Source organism: Aspergillus undulatus (genome assembly GCF_047715775.1).
Source record: "Aspergillus undulatus strain CBS 261.88 unplaced genomic scaffold BDV17scaffold_53, whole genome shotgun sequence".
Lineage (NCBI taxonomy): Eukaryota > Fungi > Ascomycota > Eurotiomycetes > Eurotiales > Aspergillaceae > Aspergillus > Aspergillus undulatus.
In genome coordinates, this window is record NW_027396657.1 from 194663 (window position 1) to 217632 (window position 22970).

The following is a 22970-nucleotide window of genomic DNA, read 5'->3' on the forward strand; positions in this document are numbered from 1 at the left end:
TATATATGGTCTTAAAAGCCTTGGATTCAAATCTTGGGCCCATTTGTCCTCTATCGCCCGTTGTATTTCTTTTGCGCCGATATAGTATCATCCCCGCGGTAGTTCCAGGGCTAACCCATCATCTTGTCATACCTTTCTTTCCTTGTGTCCAAAGATTGGTCACGCGTAATAAAGGCACGAAGGCGGAGTGAATATGCAAATAAGACAGGAGACATACGCAATGAGAGTTTCCTCAAGTCTACTAAATTTTGAATGCAGCTTCTGGCACAGATGGGCTTTTCGATTTGTGCAAAACGAGTATTGTAAGGACGACGGCGACTCTCATGCAGTATAAGCTGTATATCTACTCTCCGTCAGTGTTCTTCCAGGCGCTTGGTATTTATACTGGTACGCACGCAGTCTAGAATGAACTATACAATGGTGCAATAACAGGGTCTGATGGCGTAGATGGACAGTGCCAAAGCCCGGCTAACCGAAAGCGCAGGCATCAGGCCTTCGGTATGCCGACAGCCATAAATCCTTATCATAACGTTTTGACAACCATTCAGACATGTCAAGGACATGATGGGATAACAGGAAAACCCTCATTCTGCTAGGCCGAGGTTGAGTACTTCAGACATCATCCCGGGCTCCCAACTGATCACAAATCTCACCGACTCTTATTCTGGCTGTCCGCCGTTCCGTATCATTCTCTAGCACCAACTCCGCATTTCTCATCTATCAAGCCGTTCTAGCCAAGTGTTGACGTGTACAACCCCTCAGCCCCACTCATCCTATTCGTGGCCCGCCGCAGAGCCCAGGTAAACTGAAGGCTGGCATCCACCGTTCCACCCAACCACCATAGATCTCGATGTAGTACGCGGGGTAATATGGGGGCCAAAAAGATCGACATGTTATGCTCTGACATGGGCCTCGTATGCGTACTTCTCTCAGGCATTGCCAAGCTGTCAGCACCATCATAGCCAAGTCAGCCTAGGTTAGGTGTCTAAGAGTCAGGTAAGACAGGAACGATGTGAATGTGAATAACGCATTGTCAGGCCTACAAGAAGCAGCATAAAGGAACTTATTGGTTGCCAATTGAGCAGCGTATGAAGATAAATAGGTTTACTCTGGGTTATGGTCCACTCGACCTGCGCAGTGCCCTTTTTTTAGATATCCAAGATGTCCCTTCGCATCCACCCAACAATGGCCTGGTCTTACCAGCCATGAAGATCATTTCTAGAACTAACTTCTAAACCGCTCAGCCTCTCGCTCGATCTGGGGGCCCCTATTTGCTCCAACGCACCGCGTCTCACCTGGTAACCTGCAGGGTTGGTTCATCCAAAGTAGGTATGGATCATCGCGATGTCTTCATAAGCTTAGGTAGGTTGCCAACTTATCCATCAGGTCCCTACCTGTAAGGCCCCCGGCAGATCTCAGTGGCTGAGCTCTTCACACATCCTTGGCGTCGATTGATTGGAGCCCGGATCTTGGCCATTCACGGACAGAGTCCGATGGCTGACGGACGTCCTGCAGAGTTTCCCTGAATGGGCGTGCCAATGCAACTTGGCGCAGGGTTACTCCTTGTCCTACTTGCGGACTTTGAGGAAGGTCGTACAGGTTTTTCCACACCCATGATCATGTGTGTCTTTAATAGGTTGTATCGTATTGGCGTCAGGACGAGGCTATGCACTGCGTATCCATGATGCGTCGACGTGGGCGCGGGTCGCGGCATTTTCTCTAAAGTAGAAGGTAGATAGATTACAGCACAAGGAAGGACCCTGTCAACGGCGAAGACCGAGGGCTCAGTGTGAGAAACGAGTAAGATGTGAGATGGCCTGAGAATTAGGGGAGTCTGACCCCGTCCCTCGCAATAGCAGGAAGGGGGTCAGAAGCATAAATAGCCGCCTTTCTCCCCAGGTTCTTCATTCCTCCTTATCATCGCACCGTCAAACCAAAATCATCTTTACCTACTCAATTGTCCAATCAATCTATTCATCTGTTAACCAAAATGCGCGTCATTGCAGCCTTCACTGCCCTCCTGGCCCTGGCCTACGCTGCCCCCAACGCCCTCGAGGTCGAGAAGAGACAGCAGGGAGAGAACTGTCAGGTACGTACACGCATTTTTGCGAAGCCTTGACTTGAACAGACTGCTTATCTGTGAATAGGAAATTTTCTTCCCCGATAGCTGCGCTGCCCACGGCCTGGTCGAGTGTGATGGTGCCGCCGCTATCCGCATTTGCTGTGTATGTTCTGCTTCTTCTTTACGTTGGTATTCTTTGGGCATCTGACTGATTGTCGCAGACTCGCTGCTACTAAGAACCTTGCGTCAAATGGAGGAAGACCGTACATTTGTCCACAATTAACGCGGATTGATGTTCTACTGATGAAGGAAAAAATGAGGAAATTACCGGAACAATGTTCATAGAAAGACACTCGTTATGAGAAACTAAAATAAGAAACCAAGTCATATGAAAGACTATGTGCCGTGATTTTGTTTACTGACAGGAAGGCCCCTATATTCTTGGATGCTTGCAATGGCGAGCCTGCAGTCATCGACTAGTGCTATAATTTTCAGTCCCGCCTATGTATAGCGGTAGAGGCGCTGACTAGGCGAGACTGGTCCAGCTTTGTCTGACATCTCCTCGAAACCCCAGGAAAGCAGACTAAGACCAGTCGTAGTTGATTCACATTGTCCAAATGACAGCCCTGCGACATGACTACAAGCCGAGAGAACCAAGAGAGTCTCTTGTCTTCAACCAGACAGGGATAATCTCTAGAGAAGGTAAGATTGTCTAGATAGCAATCGTGACTGCCGTGCGGCCTGATCGTTCATATGACACTCCACACTCAGAAGCCAGGGCTCTCTTCCTATGACTAGTCCTAGGCTACCTAACCTTTTGCGAACGCTCTATTGCCGGTCATACGGTCTAACGGTTTCCCAGGAATTCCGTGGCCAGTCTACCTTTTCGCCGTCGGTATGATTTTATCGCATTAGGGCGCCTTAATGCGGGCTGATTAGGAGTAATCGACCAGCAGTGCGTAGTGGGATATCAAGGATTATACCCCGCTTCGCTATCACCGAGACACGGATGTGCGGCGGTTACGTTACGGTGTGGTATGAAGCCAACTCAGTTCGTTACACCCCCAGTCGCCGATATTATGTCGAATGACTCCCAACGTATATTCTAGTCATGTTCTATGATCTAATGTATGATATATGGCACACTTGCAGGGCGTAGAAATCAAAACTCTATTATGTTGCAATGGTATGTAATTTAGGGCTCTAGTTTCTCACTCGGCAAGTGCCCTTTGCTATCCTCAGACTGAACCGTCGGGAGGGCCCTGGGGGTGGCAGCTGGCCTGAAAACCTCGAACCCTTTTTCTTTCTTCTTCGGCCGACCCTTCCACGGCCATGTCCTCGTTGTAGTGGGCTGTCTCGAACTTTCTGAATCCGCATGTGGGTCCGGTCTTCTTGGGGCATGCGGATGGTCTCGGTGGTGGTAGAACTGGTCAGATTCACGCTGAGCATAGTACTCGGTTGTATGCGGAACTTCGGTAAAGTCATCCAAGGAAGCAAGTTCAGCGCTGTCCGTATTGGATTCACTATCCTGGCTCCGGCTTCCTTGTGGAGAACGAATAGACAGAGGGGAGAATTCTAAATCGTTATTTGACCCGGGGGAGGCCGTGTGGCTTCGAGTAGAGCTGGGGGAATGCGCGGTGTCTGAAGGAGAACGAGAGCTCCCCGACGATTCAGGGCGACCGGAGGATCCAGGGCAACGGGATGATGATTTTCTTGTATGTGGTGTGGAAAGTCCTAATACTTTTGAGTCAGTGGAGGAACTATACCGGGTTATGTCCTTGGAAAATGGGTGCAAACCTTCTGGGTCAAGGGCAGATAGATGGGCGAACGAGAAGCGTCTCTCTGGTCTGTGTGAGAGCTGCGCGATGCCAAATACCTTGGGATAGTCAGCGACGTCCGCTTTGAACTTGCTAAGGGTGCGAACTCACCGGAGCTTTGCTTGTGGGATTGGGAACTCTCGGCTCTGAATCAAGCAGACCGTGTTTGTAAAGAGTGTATCGAAGGGGCTCAAAGACACAGTCGACTACTAACCCCCCGACTAGAACAAGGAGATGTAGAGACAGTATGCAGTACGCAACTATTCCCTTTGTGCGGTCATTTGCTCCAACTTGAGGAACAAAAGCGAAGCTCATCAGAACAGCAGCAAGCCTAGCTAACGCCAGCAGTGCAGGCCTCCATGTAAGCCCAGAGTGAAGATTCCAAAAACCACATGCAAGTATCCAGGTCTCACAACCCAGTAGAATAACGATCTGTGCCAGACCAGACAGTTGTAGTCCACCAATCGCAATGGCCCTAATGAATGGTATGCCATACAATGTATAGAAGCCCCAATGTTGGCCAATGCTTCCAGGCAGGAAGGTATGCTGGAAAAACACGGCCTGTCGATCCGTTTTCTCAAGACGGCAGACGACTAGAACAAGCATCCCGGCTAGAATAGCGACGGCAATTAGTGCAAGGGAGGTATGGTACACCGGGAACCACTGCGCATTGTTCATTTGGAATAGTGAAAAGCAGAGGAGCGGGAGAAGGAAGTAATCAAGCACAACTCGGACGATACCCCAGCCAGTTCGGCGAAGGACGGCCGGAAGTTGCACCTTAAGATAGGCCCCTGCACTTGGTGGCGACAGTGACTGTGATGTATATAGCTGGGATATCGAATGGCAGATAGATCCCAGCTGGATCATGACGATGGTACCAGCAACCAGGAGAGCCAGGTTCACAATCGAGTTTGTCCACAGATCGCTCGTCGTGGTGCTTCCGAGATACTGCGCCATCTCCTCGAGTCCATACGTAGCGTTGACACTATACAAACCATCCTCAACGCCTGGGTAGGTAAATTGATGTGTGACAGGCCAGTTCTTGAAGATCAGCGACGACCAGCTTAGACAGCTCATCGACGCCCGGAAGAACCCAGGATAAGGCAAGGTCAGACACCCAGTGAGAAACATGAACTGGATATGATGCAAGCAGGGACCCAGTCCTGGTATGGCTGACTCCACCGGATCTCGCAGATCATTTTCAAGCTCATACCGGAAGCTGCTGCTGCGGCGTTGCTGGTACGTCTTGAATGCGCCTGTGACTATCCCGGAAAGAATCATGATCGCTAAGGGAAAACCCATGATGACCTTTGGAGCAACTGATCCAATGTACGGCGTGATCTGAGCACGCATGCACGCAATTTGCGTCTCATTCAGGTAAAGCTGAATCGTCGTGTCGAGACTGCTGAAGCGAAACGAATGGTCCAGAGGAAAGGCAGCCTCGTATACTGCATAGGTCCGCCAATCATACCTTTGTTTGTTAGTCATTATTATTATTGTTTAGTCCTGGCGGATATCTACCTTGGATTGGTCTTCGACGTCAAGCTAGGGCAAGTGGCATTCATCCTCCACGGTTTACCGTCTGCGACCGAGTTACCCAGAACTCTTGCGTCCAGCATCAGCACAGCTGATGCTCCATTTAACTCCTCACATCGGTCGTCTAAAAAGTCGCCCGTCAATTCCAGGGACAGTGAAGTAGTGTCGCCATCGTTGTCCAGCGAGCCGGTCAAGGAAGAAGTCTCGAACACCGGTTCGGTCAATGCCTCCACCTCCTGGCCGCACGGCAAGTGCCGAATGAAGGCAGCATGCGTGCAGGAAACCAGCAGCAGGAGCCAAACGAAGAGGCCTTTACGATCCATCAGCAGTACGCTTGTCCATGAAATCAGGCAAGATCCAGGGGAAGGGCAAGAGCGACCAGTCTCAAGTGTGGCATTCACAAGCCTCAGCCACTGGAAAAACTTTCGCCTGATAAGTAATGGTGGAGCGTTACTTGTCTGTCCTGCCAATCGACATCTTGCCCTGACTTCGCGCGACGAGAGTCTCCACGGCACTGGTCTTTATAGACCGACCCACTTCATCGCCACCCTTACAAAGCTGCACCTTAAGAGGATGTTATTCAGCTTAATATATGACGGACCTACATACTACAAATTGACTCAGCCTTTTTTGCTTATGGCCTGATGACTGAAGAGGTGAGGCCAGGTATCGGGCCGCGAAGCAGCCAAGCTTGGTGCAAACAATCAAGCCACATTTGATGTTGTATCAACGGTCGAGTTCAATGCTTGCGATCATCGGGGGCTACATAACTTGTTTTGGGTGAGAGCGTGCAGTGTGCGGTTTGTCCCGTCATTGATAATAGACGAATGCCGAAGTAGGTCCAGTCTCAACCATCCGTCAAGCCTGTCAACTAGTCTGGACAGCTGGTCAGTCATGGGCATCAGAAAAGTGTTGGACGTAGGTACGGTACAACGTTGAGGCCGCCATTTCCGGGCACCGAATCAAAACCCGGTGTCGATATAGCTTGTTGACATAAAAGGATACCAGGGGAGGCTGAAAACAGAAAGCTCGGTAACAAAGTCACAGCGGAAGGTGACGAAGAAAAAAAAAAATTCACAAAAAAGAAACGTCAGCAGTAGGGTTCGAACCTACGCTCCCTAAGGAACTAGATGTTTTGAAGATTCACTGGATGAGGATTAGTACATGGACGTCTGATTTATGATTGGAAGGGAAGACCCACAGTCTAGCGCGTTAACCACTCCGCCATACTGACAGTTGTTGACTATTTGCGCCTCCTTCTTATCCATAGCCTCTTTGCGGCTTACTGACCTGTTCTTCGAGCTTGAAGTCAACGGCACCTGCGCAGAGTATCGCATGTTGAGTTTTCACATTCATACCCTCAACGCGATCGGAAGGGAGAGATTCTTGCAAACCCGACCGTATTAGGAGTACTAACCTTAAGCTGCCTTGATCTATGCTCTATGCTTCCTATAGGCGAGACTGAAGAGAACTGCCATCGAGACGTATCTAGAGTCAGGCATTTATATATATCTCTCCAACATAGGTGCATCCACTATTGCACTCGCTCGGGTGCCGTTGCTTAGTTAACCAAGGGTGGTAGTTTAATTAGCGGATCAAAGCTAAGAGGCTATCCTCGAGCCGTTAACAGCTACCTCGATCGATTGCATTTTGAGCCTCGAGTCTGCCTGACGGACAGCGTGAACGAGTGACCTTACCACCTTGCTCCTGCGTCTGCCGACAATCTTTGCTACTATTTACTATACCCCCCTTGCCATCCTGCTGCTTCATGCGGGCTTTGCAACATGGATCGCGTCCGCTGGTCTTCTGAGGACGAAACCCTGCTGTTTGATCTAGCACAACAGAGGCGCAGGAAGGAAATGGCACTATATCAAGGTGTGTCTAACTCTTATCCCGTGGCTGGTACTCATGTTGTCTCTGACGTCTTGTAACTCCTATATGGGACGCACTTTCCTGACCGAAGCATCACCGCCTTTAAGTGTAAATATCACGAGCTGAAGAAGGCCAGGAGACGAATCAGTGTGCCTACCGGCACACGTAGGAGCGGCAGCAGGGTCAACCGTTTTCGAGCATCGAGACGCTCCGCCATGACTCGTACGCAACATGGAAATGACCATAGCCCTGAAGGCAGCCATGGGGGGCCGGGCGGACACGATCGTGATAACCATGACCGAGGCTATGAGGATGAGGAGGAAAGGACAGGGCAAGAAAACGACAACAACTCTATACCTGACAACAGCGACGGCCATACAGAGCTTGTAAGTGTTCATTTTCTTCGATTCCTCGTCCCATCTCTTTCCATCAGTTTGAACCATGCCCCGCCCCTCATCAAGCTAACGAAATAACTCATATAGCTAGAGAGCTACACGGCCAGACCCCGAAACCAACTTCGCGAAAACCCGGCCCACTTTCATGGCAACCGGGCACAAGACGCTGCGCAAACTAAAGCGGGACGTTCAGTCCTTCGCGATAGCTATTCGCAATCTACACTTGCCATACAGACCCCGACCCCTATGGCCTCTCCTAGTCCAGAACAACCCGAGCTCCCTCAGACGTCAGAAGCACATCAACCCTCTATTCCTCCTCCTCCTCTTCCTCCTATAACGTCGCAACCATCTGAAACTGAAAGTTCTTCAACCCCTGCAAGCAGCTCCTTCGGTCCTCGCCTCCCTCCCCCTCCCGCTCCCAGACCAAACGCGCCGACCGCACGATCTTGGAGCACAGGTTCCCGGCCGGAACGTATAGAGACGGGGATATCAACCATCTTGCCTGCATCGTCGACGGCATTAAGAAGCCCTGACGAGGTTTTGGTTGAGTTTGTTCGCTGCTACAAGCGAGACAGGGAGTTGCAAGCGACCAGGTTCGCAAAATTAGAAGCTGCTGAAGTTAAAAATAGGACCGAAATAGCAGAGACCCGCGCGGGATTCGCTGCTCTAAAGAGAAAGCTTGAGGAAGCAGGACGCTAACTTCAGGGCTAAGGGAACCCCACGCTAGCTTGGAGATCTCGGGCAATTATGATCCTCACGCGATACAATAATGGGGAAGTGCATGGTATGAAGATCCACGAAGGGATGATTCTCGTGAGCCTGCTTGTCTGTCTTTCATGGCCTGCTGAAGTGTCTCATTTAAGAAAGTCTCTATCTACCGTGGTTGAAAAGTTGATAGGTATGTATAATGTAATGTATAATGTGAGACGTGTTTGCAACACTATGTGATAGATATAAGAATATAAGAGAGTAGTTAGTCTTCCATTACAAAGAAGCGAAATTCCGAGTCTTAGTAACTGTACAGCAATCGAAGCGGAGGGGGGATCTGGGATGCGAGGCATTGAAGCGGTTGCAAGATCGATGGTGCCCTTGCTGTTATTCCATCTATCTTTCTTAGCCCGCTTGACCCTGGTTCGGCCGTGACCTTGCGAGCTTCGGTCGCCCAGCTAAGGGGCTAAGAAGCGATGATGGCGCGATAGGGGCTACAATCATATACCGTGTCGCTAGCCATTTTGATAGCCCAGCTGTACAGCGAGACCAGGCGTACTGGTTGAAGGATCGAGAACTAAGACATTGTTGTTTGCGAACCCCAAGGGCCAGGGTCGGCTCTACGTATTTAAGTAGGCTATGGGCCCCAGAATTAGCTTTACTTTGCTTCACGATCATTTTAACGAGCAGTTCCCGAAGTAGTTTAAAGTTCCATCAATTATTATGGTTTTGAGATATCGATGTCACCCTACGGTGAGACCTTGCGAGGGATGCTAAATGATTGCCAGACTGGACCCCGTTCCTGTTGTCCACCTTGGTCTTCTCAAGATTTCTTTTGAGTAAGAACCGCAGAGGAGAAAAATTCGGGCTGTATTTACAGACGGTCCTCTCTCGCAGCATTGATGGCTTTTCTCTTGTGAATAGCCTCAACGTGGCCACATGACACTGGTAACCCTAATCGTTACTGGATTGCCCCAAAGGAGACACCCTCTGTTACTCAGGAATGTAGGCCAATCGAGGCTCAGTTTTTCACATCGCAGCAATTAGGGAGATGCCATAGTTATTCCGATAATCGGTTCCCGTACCATATTCCAATGCCTTTGCTCAGAAGGCTTAGATAAACAGGGATATTGTCTACATAATAAACACGCTTACACTTCAATCAGAACCCAGCCGAGCAAGAACCGCTTCATGCAGGTGACTCTATAAATCTATACAAAAATGCGAAAGCAGATCGAAGCTCCCGGCTGGTCCACCCTCAGCACCCATAATATACAAGCAAAGCCAAAGACAACTCTCCTCCACAAAACCTTCACTTGAAGCTAGAGACGAGGCCTCAAGTTTCCTCCTCATCAACCCCATCCCAAACAAGCCAAGCCAGAACAATCAACGCCTTCCCAAAAACAACCGTCCAAAGCGCCCCAACCGTCCCAATCTCAGTCTTCGCCCACAAGCCACCCATCACAACGCCAACAATAAGACACCCAATCGCACCAGCCCGTTTCCAATCTTCAGCACCACCCTTCCCACCCGCCGGGATGGGGATCGAGAAAAGGTCGCAGTAGACGCTTGTTAAAACCACGCTCGTCAGACTCTTCCGATCAAGGACGCGACTGCTCACTGCCTGTCCGCTGCTTTGGAATGCGACGAGTGCTAGAGGGATAATATCTCCCCAATCAAGCTCCGATCTTGATTTGGAAGAGTCAGATCGGTGGCGGGCCATCATAACAATCGTCGCAGCAACCGCAATACAAACCAACTGAATCAAAAACGAACAAGCAAGAACCCACCGCCCCCTCGGCTCCCGCGACCACCGATAAAATGCTGAGAAGGCAAGAGATCCCACACAAAAACTCCCAATCGACGTACCAGCCTTCACCCACCGCGCTGGCGAGCTGGGATCCGCGCCCATGGCGCCGAGGCCAAGGTACACGGTGTTTCCTGTCTGCATGCTTGCGAATGACCCCCAGATAAATACTGCGGAGCTGTCCAGGAGGCCAGTGAGCATGTAGCTAAACAGCAGGAGGAGGGATGTGTGCGAGGGGTTTATGTTTGTTTTGAGGTGCGCGACGGCGCGGTGATGGAGAGGAAATGAGGCGTGGTTTGTAGTGGGTTGTGGATGACCGAGGAGACTGGAGTATTCCGAGAAAATGTGACGGCGCGTTGAGGAGGTCATTGTGCAGGATGTCAGTGTCTAAAAGCTCGAGAAAGCTGAAGGGTGAAGGTCGAAGTTTCAGAGCACGATGATAATGACGTCATTTCAGCCAGGCCCGCCCAGAACCAGGGCTGGCGACAAAAGAAGCCCTATACAGAGTGCAATGGCGATAATTCTGCTACGTAGACAAGAAAACAGATCGCTTTCGCATCTTCCAGAGCCGGGTGTAGTGGGAGCTACAGCCGCACAGTAGGAAGAAGGTTTCCACGCAAATTGGAAGGGGAGTCCACCATTCAGGCTCCGGAGGTATGTTCCTATTCACCGTTGCTGCTACAAGATTGGACTTAGCAGTGACTCATGGCAACTCGCACTTTCTCTTTTAAAGGGCTTCCTTCCCACCTCCTGAGACTGTTCTTCTCGCCACTTCCTTACACCTTCTGTTGACCTTCCTACCACTTACTTAGCACGTGGATATCTCAACATACACGACCATAATCTTATTGCTCCCTCGATTATCCACATCAGAAATGGCGACATTGAAAGCAAACCCTCTAATCGCGCCCATCTGGCCTGCTGAACTGTCTTACGCCTCTCCGGAAATCCGAACCCGTCCTAAGTCTCTCTTCGACACACGACCACCGTCAGCATGATCCAGAAGATCAAACGGATCTTCTGACGATAATTCCCCAGTCCCTGCCACGGATGGCTTTATCGAATCTGCCCTCAGAGCCGGAGGGTCACGGCTTTGCGAGCCCCCATGTGAATCGTTGCCGAGAATAGCCCGTGCCCATACCCACTACGCCCTTCGCCAAGGGCCCCAATCCCACCAGCTGGTTGTTCAGCTTGGGGACATTTGTCGTGGCGAAAACATCCGTTATAAAGAAATGAACTTCTACGGCCAGCGCTCAGTCTATGAGCCTAATGCCGAGCCTATGGTCACCCTCCTCGTTCTCGCAGAGAGGTCCGAGGCTCCTGGCAGTTGGATGGAGCTCACCCGCAAACTGTACAATCATCTTCGCGCCAGGGGCATCCAGGGCGTTCCGGTTGAAACAATGGACCCGAGGTTCATGCAGCGCCCGAAGATCCACCCCTGTCTGCCGACTGACGCCATCTTTCCCGTCTGGACACATGTGGCGACAGATATCTTCCGCGGCATCGACCGGACGGGTGTCTTTTCAATTGGGTGTTTCCGAATTGGAAACAGCTACAACCGGATGGAATGCCAACCGACGGTCCTCTTGGGCGTTGACAGAAAAGTAAAAAGGGAATGGAAGCCTTTGAAAGAGGCGATTGTTGCTATCCTTGACAGGAACAACCTCAACTCCGTCGCAGTTACAATCTGCAAGGACAACAAAATCACGAGAGACGGAGGCCCTGGGGACGACGACATTGGGGCCCGCGTGAAGGATTGCCGCCGAGACCCAGTGCTTGGTACTAGCCTGAGTCCTCGAAGCCTGCGTACAGCCCGGGGAACTCTGGGTGGTTGGGTCGAACTCCTGAACCCTCAGAAAGGCATCTGGGTCCCGTTCGCGATCGCCTGTTTACACTGTTGCTTTCCGAGCGAGGACGGTCTCTCGAAAGTTGATCTTCAAGGTATGCTGGCGTCTAAAATGCAGACAGCAGGAAGCTAATGGTATTTTAGTGTTAAGTGACTGGAAGAAGGACGGGGTATACCCCCAAGACGAGAACAAAGGTCGTCTTCTCGCCATAGTCTCGCCTAGCTATAAGGACATGAATCGAGCCATCAAGAGCCTCAAGGCAGGCATTGAGGAACTGAACTCGGACACTAAGTACCGTCAAGTCAAAGACCTCAAGGATCGGGATGAGTTCGTGATGCCTTACCAAGAAAGGATCTGGGCAAATGTCTCCAAGGACATTAGAGCACACGAGATGGAACACCAGGAGATGAAGGATCTCCTTAATTCAAACGAGCACTGGCTTGGGATTGTCTTCGCGGCCTCCGGCTTGCGCGAAGTCCAGTCTACAACGGATCCCCAACAACTTTCCATCAGAGACTGGGCACTTGTTTCAGCCACTTGCTCCCCGGTGTCCAGGCAAGCACGCAGTGAAGGTATGTACTTCCCATGCCGCCACTCCACCCTCGATAAATGACTAATCCATCATATCTAGCTACCTTCATCCGAAACCAACCGTACGCTTATGCAGCTACAAGCATTCGATTTCGACCTCCCCGAAATGGACCAGAGACTGTTCAAGATTGGCCGGGTCACAAACTGCACAAGTGGAACTTACGGGGTTTTGAAGTCTTGCAATATAGTGCGCAGGACTGTCAACGGGGCTGTTATTCATATTCCAACCTTCGAGCATGTCATTTCACACCCGGGGCATAGAGTCGTCGAGGAAGGAGACTCTAGATCTCTTGTCTTTTCTGCCAATGGTGTTGTTCTTGGAATGATCTCTAGCGGGAATGGCAGCAACGACCTGGGGTACTTCACGGCCACAAAGGACCTTTTGACTGACATCAAGAACATCACAAGGGCCAAGGATGTGAGATTGCGCTATCTGGAATGATCCATTTTTTACAGATCAATCACGCTGTCAATATCCGCCCAGCCGCTGTAATCTGGCGCATCCACCCAATCTCACCATACGCAGGCCAACAAAGGTTCAGGTCAGGATGGTATGCCCTTAAATCATCGAAAGGCTTATTAAGTCGTGTGTTGGGTGCCCGGGAAAGATGGATGAAGAGTGGTAGGGAGCTGGGGTGGTTTGGTGGTTTTTATCATGCAGTAGAGTTCAAGGCATTGCCAGATGAAGCCAATATGAGGAATGGACTTTATCTTGCGGCTATCTCATTAATTCTTTATGAATAGCACTTTCGATGTCCTAAGGTGGCTCTCTGATCGCGTGGTAGGGTACAGTCATCACATCATTGATACCGGAGCGCTCCAGGAAACTACGGTCATGCCACAGGTACAGCCGGCACTCTGATGCAGATCCAGACCCTATTCATGAAAATTTAATGGAACATGTAGGCAGGACTGGCCCCGAGACAAATTAGCTTCTCCAGAAGCATTGTGGTTCGTCCAGCCATGGCACATTCTTGTGCAAGTCTACTGGATCTATCTTTATCTGTAGGTAAGTATGGACTTTTTTGATTGCATGCAGTTCTTTTATATTTACGATATAATTACTATTTTAAATATCAAAGACCCCGCTAGGGCTTCAGTGGCTGTCAATATTCATCTATCACTCCTGTTCCCTCTCAAGCTGAGAGCCAGAGGCCCTCTCGTGATGCTGCAGCTGATAAAATCGGTTAAGAGATACATTCCACAATGTAAGTGTCCTCGCCTTCAAGTTATCAAGTTGGTTCTCTAGGTTGATAGTCTAATTTCTGGAATAGCTAGGATGTCTGAGGTGGACATGGACAAGTGCCCTGACCATGAAGACCGAGATTGGACTCTGCTCGGTGACCATCCATCCTGCATTTGCACATACTAGCATACTCCATCTACCGAAGCCCTTTCCCATTGCTCAAACCCGCCTCTTTAGGCTTCACTCAGCTGACGTGATGTCAATTTAACGACGACGCCATTGAAAAGCGTACCTAGGAAGATCCGCGGCGCGGCGCGGTGCCTTCCTTCAGTTCGCGAGCCTGATAGCTTTCCTGAGTCAACATACAACGCACTATTGGCAGCCGAGAATATCGACACAAGGATAATGGCGTTGATGGCAGATTTGAGGTACATGGCTTTAGCGAATTTCCGGAACTAATAGTGGGAAATAGCAACGACTTTCCACATCGTTCTGAACATTTGTCGGCGCCCGATAATGGCAATCCCAGTTCCATGGCCGTAATATTACTGCTATCTATATCCCCGGCATGAATTCGTCATACTCATGTTCCCGAGCCCATACGCTGAGCGAAAGCCCGCCGTCCAAGTCCGGTCTAGGCTTTGACTCCAGCTCTTCATCAGCATGGCCGGAACGTTCGAGTAGAAGTTGCGCGACGGCGCCCTGATTGAATTCCAAGGCCCAGCGGTGCGGGCTTATCCCATTCGTATCGAGTGAATGCTGATCTGTTCCCCGATCTAGAAGAAATTGGACAGTTGATAGCTGCCCCTTTCGAGCGGCCCAGTGCAGACACGTTACCCTGTTCGTGTCTTTGGCGTTTATATCCACACCATTTGTGATTAGTAGGGAAACGACATCGTTGTGGCCGTTCCCGGCCGCCCAGAATAATGGGGTCCAGTCGCGCGCATCTGTTGATGTTTTGTCTTGCTCAGGGCGTTGTAGTAGGGCTTGCACGATGGCAGTGTGTCCGTTCCCTGCGGCGAGGTATAACGCGTCACGCCCTTCTGCATCTGTAAGACGTACATTTGCATCCAGTTCAATAAGCGCACTTAGAGCTTCCAGATACCCGTAATATGCGGCAATATGGAGGGTCGTCGTGCCCCAAGTATCTTGAGCATTGACGTTAGCTCCCATATTCACAAGCAGACGGATGATTTCAATCTGATTTGTTGTAGTTGCAAGATGCAGCGCTGTTCTTCCCTCCCGATCGCACAGGTTTAGATCGCGCTGGGCGGCAGCAAGAGTCCGTACGACCGCAATATGTCCTCTGAGAGCGGCGTGGGATAGTGGGGTACGCTCTGCAGTTCCATCTGTTTGTAGACAAAGGGCCGGCTCTCGGTCCATGAATATTTGAACCACGCGTTCATGCCCTGCAGCCGCTGCTGCTATCAGGGGAGTAAAGCCGAGCTTACTGTCCCTGATTGTTGGATTGGCTTGGTGCTGAAGCAACAGTTTCACTGCTTGTGGTTGATCGTTTACGGCCGCAAGGTATAAGGGTGTCCAACCTCTTCTATCAGGGCCTTCTATTGGAAAATCAGGTACCGAGTCCAACAGGTACTCGATAATGGAGATATGACCCTGGTTTGAAGCCCAGTGGATGGCGGCCCAGTGTTCCATATCATCGTGAATGTAGATGTTTGCCATCTTCTTCACCAAGAAGTCTACAACATCCAAATGTCCATTCTGAGCGGCCAGATGAAGTGGTACACATCGATTTGTGTCAAGATCGTCAATGTTGCAGTGCTCTGACAGTATGCGAACTATTCCGACGTGTCCGGATTCAGCGGCGTAGTGCAGTGCAGTACGCCCGAGGCGGTTCTTTGCTCCAGGATTTGCATTATGGTTGAGCAGGATTTGCAAGACTTTTTCCGACCCATGCATAGCTGCGACATGCAGCGCAGTTTTGTGATCTAAGAGGCCATCGACATATATTCCTCCTGCCAAAAGAACCATCTCTGCAGCGTGCTCGAGGCCACTCCGGGCCGCTGTGTGTAAAAGCTTCAGTTTAAAAATTGACTGTACCGAAAGTTGTCTCAAGCAGGGTAGTTCTTCGCCCATCTGGCTATTCACCCATGAGGCCAGCAGATAGGAGATAGCATGACCGCGAAAAGCAGAGACCATATCCATTAACAAGTGGTCAACTCCCCCGTCTTTCGATAGCTTGGGAACGTGATCGAGTAGGAGAGACAAAACGTATTTAATCAATGGGAGGCCGTTCAAGTGCTTCGCGAATTCCTCGAATGTTTCTTCTCTCCATGTGTGGACCAAGACGTTATAGTCAGCCGATACCGATATCTGCATATACCGCACACAATTAGTCACTATCCTGGCGTGCACATCCTCTTCTTCCTCGAATTTCAACCGTGAGCGAGCAACAGGGCCTGTATCCTGCAGTGACTGTTTCCGAGGCAAAAAGAATTCCCGAACTGTCTGGTGAATAAGCTGAACAGATTTATCCCCTATTGGCCTGTCAGTAAGGTATATGACGAGCCTTGACTGGATAAGGGTGACTAACGCTTGATTTCGAGAAAGTTACCTCCACAGTGAATAATCCGCGTTTCCATGGCCTGGATCAGCTCATCCTCGAAAGATTCCATCGTGAGGTCCAGACCCTGGGCCACAACAGCGTCGACAGCCATTATGTGTTGGATTTCGATCACGGACAAAGGCCGTTCTGCAAACAGAACCAGCTGAAACATGCTGCGAGCGTCTACAGTATCCTGCTCTGTTCGGTTGCTCATGTTGCTCAACATGTGCAAGTAAAAAGACTCCAGCTCGGTCGGCAAGTTCAACAATGTCTTGAATATTTCTTTCTTCCGATATCCTCTTTCGACACACAGCTGGAGCTCGCCTCTGATGAGCTGGACCCAGAGAAAGACGCCTTGAGCGGTATTTACTATGTAGTCGATTGCCTCTTGCAGTAACTTTCCGCTAAAATTTAGTTCTGTTTCGAGAAAGGACCGTGCGATTGCCCTGATATCGGACTCTGTCTCGTCCTGCATTTGGATAAAATCAAAGTTTTGTCGTTTGCTGAGGTTGAGACGTAGGTCTGTTGTTGGTCTGCTGGCCATGAAAATCTTGAAAACACATTGTCCTGGAATGTCGCAGATCTTCAGCAAGGAGTGAACAACGTTGCGTCTATCAGCCTCGTCAGACTCATCGAGGGCATCCAGAATGAGATAAATGACTTTAGACTCCGGATGACGGGTAATGGAAAGGAGGATCTTCTCTAAAGTCTCGTATGTCCACCCAGTCTCAGTGGTTTGGGCAGGAGGATAGCGCACCCGGCGGTATTCCTCTTGAAAGTGATAAAAGAAGGCACTATCTTGGCTCAGTATATTCCAAAGGATTGCTCGGAGCATATTCTGATGGCGCCTTTCCCGCTCGCCATCGCGGTAGCTGTAAAAGAAATGCGCAATGATTGGGTTTCGATCTCTTGGGATCTTCTCCGATAAATGGTCCTTCAGGTATTTTGTGAGAGTACTTTTCCCGCTGCCCGGTTTACCTTCGACATAAAGCAGTCTGGATTGACTTGACGCAGACCATCTGGCGTATTGGCAGTGCGTCCAGAACCATTCCAGCGAGTCGGCATGGCTTTCAGTGATCTTGTTGTATCGCCTATTGTCGAAAGATAGGCTGGACAAACAGTCTGGACAGGAAGTCAGTGATTCGATTCAGTGTGATTTCAGTCCAAGATTGGTCACCAACCCTGTCTTTCCTTGTCGTGCTGGATATGCAGGAGGCGTGTCCACCTTTCTTGCAGGGCTGTATTGGTAAGGCCCGTAACCAGAATTCTGAATCTAGCCGCACCTTCACCAAAGGGTTCCATTTCCTTAGTGAGCGTTCTGACAAAGTTAATCAGAAACATATCCCATGCTGAGTTAGCTTCTATGGTCACTAGGAAGCTTTTGTCTTGGTGCATCAACGCGGCCATTAACGCGGCACCGAAATTGGCCGATTTCAAGCTAAGCATTGCATAGACCATCTGCATAAATGACTCTTTGCTCATGGTCGGATATCGGCTTTCATTAAGTGTCTTTCTGTCTTCTGGAGACAGGTGGTCCAAAATAGAACGAAGAAAACGTAGTAAAGCAGTCCTCGCATCCTCACGGGTAACTTGCTCCAGTAAAACAGAGAAGATGGTCTGGAGAAAGAAGCTCGAAGGAGAGATCGTGTTGAACATGTCCGTCCATAAGAACTTCACGATGACATTCTTGGGGGTGTTAGTTCCATGCGTATCCAGGATACAAGTCACCACTTTGTCAAGGTAGTCATGTTCTTGGGCGGAGAGACACAGAATCGAGCTCCTCGTTCTCGGCTGGTTCCACTTGAGATAGTCTATATTCTTTAGAATCCAGTACAGCTCGGAATCATATGGTCCCGAAGGTCCCGCGGGTATATAGATTTCTCGTGGGACCAGGCTGAACATTTGCAGAAGCTCCTTTGGGTCAACCGATGCCATCGATGTTTCTAGACGAGTCTCCCAGTCTGGCAAAGCAGTCAGCATTTTGAAGTCGCTCTGTGGTCCTGCATGCAGAGGAAGAACACTCACTCTCGCTTGCAAGAGGCATTTCTAATGTCCGCATTGCAACCTCTCGCGATTTCTTTGGAAGTACTCGAATAAGATCGCTAGCAAACGCTGCGGCCGTCATCGCCGCATAGGGTTGCCATCGCTTGCTCTTGTGAGAATCGGCGTAGTCACAAATACCACGGATGACAAGGGACGGTAGGATGTTCATAAGACCCGCTGATTCCATCTCAAAGCATATCACCCCGAGTTCCTTTCCCAGTCGGTCTCTGGTCGGACCGTGCTTCATGACCTTATTGCCGGAGGCAATGAGACCCGGGAAGACCTTTGGGCAACTGTTCGTGCGCAGCGGCCGCGTAACGGGGTTAGCACATTTACACTTCTCGCACGATAGTCCAGCATCAAGGTGGTCATAGTCCGCCGCAAAAAGAAGGTCTGCGTCGTGACCCTGGTATTCAAACCTGGGTACTAGATTCGGGAATCGAGCATATGCCTTGTCCAAAAGCTTTGGAAGGCGATTTCCATTAATGAGATAATCGGTCTCTAGGAACGCCAGAGCTGTAAGCAACGTTTCCGGTGGCTGATTCAGTGAGCCAACACGTTCAAAAAGGCCGTTCCCATATTCTTTGCCAAAGTCGAACTGAATGACGCCCCCGGAGCCCCTGCCTGGCTTACTGACGGCAACATCCCCTAAGCGTATATCAACTTCCTCACTCGGCACACCACCCCCGATGCCGACCATCAGACCATATTTGAGGCACTTGAACGTCTGAAGCATTTGTGTTCCGACGACGGCCGCGGAGGTCAGTCCATAAACCCCGACGGGCAGACAGGCGATGACAATGTGGTACGAATCAATGCTGCCGAGACAGTAGTTATTGGAGTCGTTGGGATCCTGGTCGACGGGCTTTCCGTGCTCGATGTCCAGCATTGCCCTGGCAGCAGTCATTTCCAAGGGTAGGGCGCATATCCAACCGATCGAATACTCGCTGCTTGGAAGTGTAATCACCTTCATCCTGGTAATACATTACAATGACTGGTGCTCTGGTTGGATTTGAAGAAAAATTCTGGAGTGCACAAGATTGGCCGCGCTTGCCCCTCACTCGAAGCCACGCCACGTGTTTTGCATCTTCTGCAAGCGGCAAAGCGCATTAGTTGATTGGCTTTCAGTTCTAGGGGCTGAAATGCTTTTTGCCATGGGCGGTTGAGTAACACGCAACTAGGGCAGCGATATTGGACATGTAGTAATGGGTGTGGATTATGAGGATTTTGTCATGGGGAAGAGGTTGTGAGAATTGGTGTTCTCAAGCGGTTGTTGTAGCCGAGCCCCATTACGCCTTCCACAACAGTACCCTAGGGTATCTTCCTCTCTACCGATCTCTCGGCATTAGCGTAAGATTTTCAGAGTATTATTTATTATGGGTTAATAGCACAAGATTAAGGATGGAAGCAGCTTGGCTCAATACTGGAGGAGGTTGGACAAAAGCATCGTAAGGCTATTAAGAGGATAGAGGCAATGGCGAAGAACTAAGTCATGATCGATTATTATATCCTCGCATGACCCATCAGATTATCTTGATAGTCTTGTCATACTGGACGGGAAATCTGCTTCCTCAAGATTTACAGACTTGCGGGTGCACCTTTTTTCTCAAATATGTTTGCTGTTGAGACTAGTAGATAGGGAACTGCGGCTCAGTCGGCTGGTACAAGCTACCTATAGGAATATTATTAGCATTGTACCCAGATGATTGGAGCATGAACGAGCCAAAGCCATCGCAATATGTCTAACGCCGTCGTAGGCGCGAGAACCTTCTACGGACAGGAGATTTGGATAATTCTGAACGACAAGAAATTAAGTTGTATTATGCTCTAGCCATCTAAGCCAGTTGCCTTGCCCAAGGTGCGGCTCACATTACCACTGGCTTCTTTCATACCCTTTACCTCGGCCCTGCCACGCGTTTATCTTATCAATCAATCAATCAATCAATCAATCAATAAAATACGCATGCTGTCAGAGGTGGGCCCAACATATAGTGATCCGCTCTCGGACCCTGCAAAAGTTCAGAGTGGACCTGGAACTATCGCGGGCGGTATTCGGGAGAGGAAACACGCAAGACAACGCCCATATCTGCACGTTGGCCCGTTGAGCAATTCGCCCATGGCATCGTTACTCAGCTTACTAACTCGATGAGACCTGTAGTCGTGTACGCCGTGGATTATTCACAGGGCCTGGCGACAAGTGCCGGGTCCGACTGGCGTGCCACTCTTAAAGCTATAAAGACGCTCATATTCCCCAGAGTCATTGTTCTAACATTGCCAAATACTCATGCTCAAACCCATATACCACATCCGCTGACCGATATTGGTGGAAATTCTCTTCCTTAGTCTTTGCCATTCCTCACTCCTTCTACCTTTGTATCACCAATATGAGATTCATCGCTGTTGCTGGCCTCGGCATGTTAGCCGGTGTCCTTGCCGTGCCAGCTCCTCGGGTCCCTACTGCTGGACTGCTGCTTCTCTCTGACGGAGATGGAGAATCGGCGCCAACACCCACCATCCAGGGCCAGAAGCATCAAAATGGACTTGAAGGGGATGATACCACTGGGGTTGAGGGGGATGATGGTCTGCAGGTTGCAGCAGAAGCTATTGGCGTCCGCCGATCTTCCTGCCCCTACCAGTTTGCCGTTCCAGGTGTAATCCAAGTCCACGGATAAAGCCGATTCCAGGACGAGCGAATGCCGATTGGAGCCTTATACATGCACGGGATGTAACAACACTGCCGCTGGCCTTTGGTATGGGACAATTCTGAATTTAATAAGCGTTTCATGTTGATTTGACCAGGTGGTTGAAGAGGGTGTTGGGTTATAATGGCCATGATGAAGAAATCTTCATGTCTGATGGACCGGTTGTACCTAGTGCTTCCTATCAGTAGCCTTTCAGTATCTCACTACAACCAATGAAAATTGACATGCCGTTCGATGTGTCCTACCACTATGTGGAGTTGGGTGGAGAGGTAATGGATGCTACGGAATCTAGTAGCGCATGCCATTGGGGTTACAGACACATGTCGGAAGAGTAAAATTGCGTACACTGTGCACACAATTAAGCATAAACATTAGTAACTTGCTTTCAACATGCATAAGAATGCACCCATCTATGCCTTCCTCGCAACAACCCTCATAGCTTTCAAAGGCGAGGACATCCCCTCCTTACAAAGAGCCCAGTGCTGCTCAATCAGCTCCGCCGCCCTCTTCGCCGCGGCATCTTGATCAGGAACCTCCCGAGACCGCATCAGAAGCCTCGCATATAAGGTCTCAATAAGTGCGGCGAACCATTCGTCCTTGTCAGAGCGGAGGCCGGACTCACTAATCGACTCGGAACTGTACTCTAGCCTCTCGGCATCCAGAAATCCGGTGGCCTTGCATTCCTCGTAGACCTTTGCTGATGCGGCGAAGCATTTCCCCTCGACTCTGAGTGAAATGTCAAAACACCGCCTCATTTCGCGGATGACGGGGTTGTTCGAGTGCATGTAGGTTTCTTCGTCGATTTCTTCCCATTGGAGGTAGCCGCCGGGTTCTTTCGTTGTTTTGGGATGATTAGTTTGGATCTGGGTCGAGAACTCATCGTGGATGAATCCGATATGGGAAACACATACTCAGAATAGCAGAAATATTGGTGAGTGCAGTCTTATACTCGGATTCTTCGAGTGCCGCAATAAGGAGTCTGACATGGACCAAGTCATACTTATTCAGGTGTTCTTGTGGAAACGGCGATGTGATATCCTGCACTGAAAAATGGAGGTCTGTCATTGGCAGTTCTTCAGGAAACTGGGCTGATGATATGTCGAATCCATGATAATAGTGTTGTTGGGAGTTTTTATTATTGTCCAACACTTGGGAGACCTCGTCCAGCCAGACACTTGTCGATACTTGCATTAATTCTTGGAGACGAGCCATGTGTGTTGACAAACGAGATATACTCACCCGGTTCCAGTAGCGACATCTGCGACAGATATTATGTCCCCTGTGGGAATTGAAGGGTGGATCAGAAAGTTGCTGGTTATTTTCGAGAGCAGATTATGCTGTAAATTTAGCCTAGATCCATTAGATCTTAGCTCATGCCATGTCACTGCAGTGGATGCACCCAAGAGGCATTACCGTTCTGACTCCTTTTTGTGTCGACCAAGGACATATTTATCTTGAGGTTTGATCATGGCAGTTGATAAGAAATGAGTAGCACAGAGAGCAAAGGCGTGATCCTCCAACGTAAAGTAGACAGGGAAGAGTTTTATCCTTTTTGGGGCACTACCTCAAGGATGCCCAGGGCAATTTATGTTACACACATGGAGGTTCATCTCGCATCTCATTCCTCTCACGAATCAAAGCTGCAGCTCCTAACTTATCCGTGCTGGATCACAACGCTGCCGGGGATTCGGAGATCCTCCGTAGAGGCAGCAGTGGCGTAGCTGAATATGCAAGAATACCTAACGACAAAGGGACCATGCAGCTGGTGAGCTATGTCTGCAGAATCCAGCCAGTCCAATTCAAAAACACAAGAGAACGAAAAAAAAAAAAAAAAAAAA

At 49.8% G+C, this 22970-nt stretch overlaps 7 protein-coding genes and 1 non-coding gene across 8 annotated transcripts; 3 read left to right on the top strand and 5 right to left on the bottom strand.

Annotated features, from left to right (window-relative positions):
- Positions 1–1990: 1990 nt before the first annotated feature.
- BDV17DRAFT_294432 (uncharacterized protein) lies at positions 1991–2298 on the top strand (the record flags this gene model as incomplete). The annotated part of the gene is made up of 3 exons (XM_073762835.1): positions 1991–2089; positions 2148–2225; positions 2284–2298. 3 exons carry the CDS (start codon positions 1991–1993, stop codon positions 2296–2298), a joined length of 192 nt encoding a protein of 63 aa, XP_073612374.1.
- A 959-nt stretch (positions 2299–3257) lies between these two features.
- BDV17DRAFT_294433 (uncharacterized protein) lies at positions 3258–5738 on the bottom strand (the record flags this gene model as incomplete). Its single annotated transcript, XM_073762836.1, has 4 exons — positions 3258–3796; positions 3860–3938; positions 3991–5350; positions 5401–5738. The coding sequence occupies 4 exons, from the start codon at positions 5736–5738 to the stop codon at positions 3258–3260; spliced, it is 2316 nt and encodes a 771-aa protein (XP_073612375.1).
- Positions 5739–6503: 765 nt separating this feature from the next.
- BDV17DRAFT_t126 lies at positions 6504–6649 on the bottom strand. Its single transcript has one exon. It is a non-coding gene; the product is annotated as a tRNA-His (tRNA).
- Positions 6650–9576: 2927 nt separating this feature from the next.
- Positions 9577–10581, bottom strand: BDV17DRAFT_272122 (YoaK family protein). Its single transcript, XM_073758851.1, has one exon. The coding sequence runs from the start codon at positions 10564–10566 to the stop codon at positions 9727–9729; it is 840 nt and encodes a 279-aa protein (XP_073612376.1). The 5' UTR covers positions 10567–10581; the 3' UTR covers positions 9577–9726.
- A 491-nt stretch (positions 10582–11072) lies between these two features.
- On the top strand, positions 11073–13077 carry BDV17DRAFT_300296 (uncharacterized protein; the record flags this gene model as incomplete). The annotated part of the gene is made up of 4 exons (XM_073764025.1): positions 11073–11154; positions 11236–12138; positions 12188–12570; positions 12676–13077. 4 exons carry the CDS (start codon positions 11073–11075, stop codon positions 13075–13077), a joined length of 1770 nt encoding a protein of 589 aa, XP_073612377.1.
- Positions 13078–18131: 5054 nt separating this feature from the next.
- On the bottom strand, positions 18132–19403 carry BDV17DRAFT_283941 (nucleoside phosphorylase domain-containing protein; the record flags this gene model as incomplete). Its single annotated transcript, XM_073760448.1, has 3 exons — positions 18132–18187; positions 18314–18348; positions 18409–19403. The coding sequence occupies 3 exons, from the start codon at positions 19401–19403 to the stop codon at positions 18132–18134; spliced, it is 1086 nt and encodes a 361-aa protein (XP_073612378.1).
- A 1281-nt stretch (positions 19404–20684) lies between these two features.
- Positions 20685–21204, top strand: BDV17DRAFT_272125 (uncharacterized protein). Its single transcript, XM_073758852.1, has one exon. The coding sequence runs from the start codon at positions 20815–20817 to the stop codon at positions 21100–21102; it is 288 nt and encodes a 95-aa protein (XP_073612379.1). The 5' UTR covers positions 20685–20814; the 3' UTR covers positions 21103–21204.
- Positions 21205–21274: 70 nt separating this feature from the next.
- Positions 21275–22708, bottom strand: BDV17DRAFT_272126 (class I SAM-dependent methyltransferase). Its single transcript, XM_073758853.1, has 4 exons — positions 22546–22708; positions 22372–22482; positions 22044–22306; positions 21275–21964 (listed from the first exon to the last, which is right to left on the bottom strand). Exons 1-4 carry the CDS (start codon positions 22599–22601, stop codon positions 21543–21545), a joined length of 852 nt encoding a protein of 283 aa, XP_073612380.1. The 5' UTR covers positions 22602–22708; the 3' UTR covers positions 21275–21542.
- Between the last annotated feature and the right edge of the window lie 262 nt (positions 22709–22970).

What these genes read in the sequence shown, in the direction of transcription:
- BDV17DRAFT_272122 (XM_073758851.1), bottom strand. Translation starts at nt 10,566, where the DNA reads ATGACCTCCTCAACGCGCCGTCACATTTTCTCGGAATACTCCAGTCTC.
- BDV17DRAFT_272125 (XM_073758852.1), top strand. Translation starts at nt 20,815, where the DNA reads ATGAGATTCATCGCTGTTGCTGGCCTCGGCATGTTAGCCGGTGTCCTT.
- BDV17DRAFT_272126 (XM_073758853.1), bottom strand. Translation starts at nt 22,601, where the DNA reads ATGATCAAACCTCAAGATAAATATGTCCTTGGTCGACACAAAAAGGAG. An exon ending in GATGTCGCTACTGGAACCGG is followed by an intron (nt 22,307 to 22,371) that starts GTGAGTATATCT and finishes AGTATCGACAAG; the next exon opens with TGTCTGGCTGGACGAGGTCT. An exon ending in CAATATTTCTGCTATTCTGA is followed by an intron (nt 21,965 to 22,043) that starts GTATGTGTTTCC and finishes AAACAACGAAAG; the next exon opens with AACCCGGCGGCTACCTCCAA.